General features: G+C 38.0%; 1 protein-coding gene across 1 annotated transcript; it reads right to left on the bottom strand.

The window, feature by feature from the left end:
- Positions 1-247: 247 nt before the first annotated feature.
- On the bottom strand, positions 248-1,122 carry LOC114194036 (ethylene-responsive transcription factor ERF017-like). The gene has a single exon (XM_028084069.1). It carries the CDS (start codon positions 1,075-1,077, stop codon positions 373-375), a length of 705 nt encoding a protein of 234 aa, XP_027939870.1. The 5' UTR covers positions 1,078-1,122; the 3' UTR covers positions 248-372.
- Between the last annotated feature and the right edge of the window lie 413 nt (positions 1,123-1,535).

Below are 1,535 nucleotides of genomic sequence, written 5' to 3'. Positions count from 1 at the left end.
GAAAAAAAAACTATTTTCCATCAAGAACTGATATTATTCACTTTATATATATATATATATTCATTTAAAACGAGTAACCCTAGAAACCAGATCCAAAAGAACAAGCCAGTGCTTGTTAAATCAACACAACAGAAAGATGGCAACAAAAACTTGGCCACTTCCAATAATATTTATGACATGCTACACATATATATGGTATTATTTTTCATATATATTATTTTTTTATGAAATGTGATATATAGTGTAGTTGATATAAACTACGGTCACAGCCAAACTATTATAATTAAAAACAGCCACGTATAAAATGGCCACAAAAAAAGTATAACAGAGAGGCTTTGTTTCTTGGTGGTGATGAGTTGCAAGAGAGGTGAATCAAAAGTTCCAACTCCAAAGAAAAGAGTGGTTAGAAAAAGCATCATGATCATGATCATCAACTTCAACCTCATCTCCATTGTGAAAGAGTAGTGGAGTGTGTGTTGTGGGGCACGAAAACTCACCCTTCTCCGCTTCAAAATAGAGGCCAAAATCCGAGCCATTCAAGTCATCCAACATGTTCATAAATGTCCAATCCATGGTGTCTTGGTCCACTTGGACATCATGGTTTGTCCCACCATAAATAGGAAACTCCGTGTTCGTGTTCGTGTCTGTGGTGTGGTCAGACATAGACTCACTCTGAACTCCAACTTCTCCATCTTCTTCTGCGAAAATCTCCACCACCTTGTTTGCAAACTTCGCCGCCGCCTCCTGAATCTCTTGGTGGCTGCACGGTATCTTGAGCGAGTCCATTTCCAAGAGACGAGGCGTGTCGGGGAAGTTGAAGCTCGCACCCTTCCCACGCAGGCAATAGAGAGCAGCATCAAAGGCTCGTGCTGCTTTCTCTTGCGTGTCGTAAGAGCCCAACCATATACGCTCACGGCTATTGGGAAGCCGAATTTCAGAGACCCATTTCCCCCATTTTCTCTTCCTCACTCCCTTGTACATCTTGCAGGTAGTGGTGGAGAATGATTCATTGCAAGAAGTGGGAGAAGAAGAGGAAGAAGAAGAAGAATCAACTCTGGTCATGGCCGGTTTCACCATGTGTAGTATTATAACTATGGTGGGGTTGTTTGTTGGTTATGTTGTGATGATTAAGTTTTGAGGGAAATTGACGGCGGAAGGGTTTATATAGGAAGGGAGAGTGGTGAAGGTTTGAAGCGCTAAACGTGTTTATCAAAGGAGCGTAAAATGAGTGTAGGCACGTGGCTCAATGATATCGTGAACTCAGTCCCATATGATATTTGTATTTTTCAACAAAAAGAAAGAGCACGTGTGGATATTATTGGCCTGAACTTCATCAAATAATCTATGTAAATATATATATATTATAAGTATGATACAAAATCACAAATACATTTTTTATTTTAAATTTTTAGTTTTGAAGAATAAATCTATAAATTACTATCATCAGAAACATTTTTTTTTCTGCGTTTTCTCTTTAAATCTGGGAAACAACTTTAAAACCTTATAAATATGTTTGATAAATAAATTTTTAGGAA

Source organism: Vigna unguiculata, chromosome 8, assembly GCF_004118075.2.
Source record: "Vigna unguiculata cultivar IT97K-499-35 chromosome 8, ASM411807v1, whole genome shotgun sequence".
Classification (NCBI taxonomy): Eukaryota; Viridiplantae; Streptophyta; class Magnoliopsida; order Fabales; family Fabaceae; genus Vigna; species Vigna unguiculata.
Note: the sequence above shows the minus strand (reverse complement) of the source record. Positions and strands in the feature narration are given on the sequence as shown.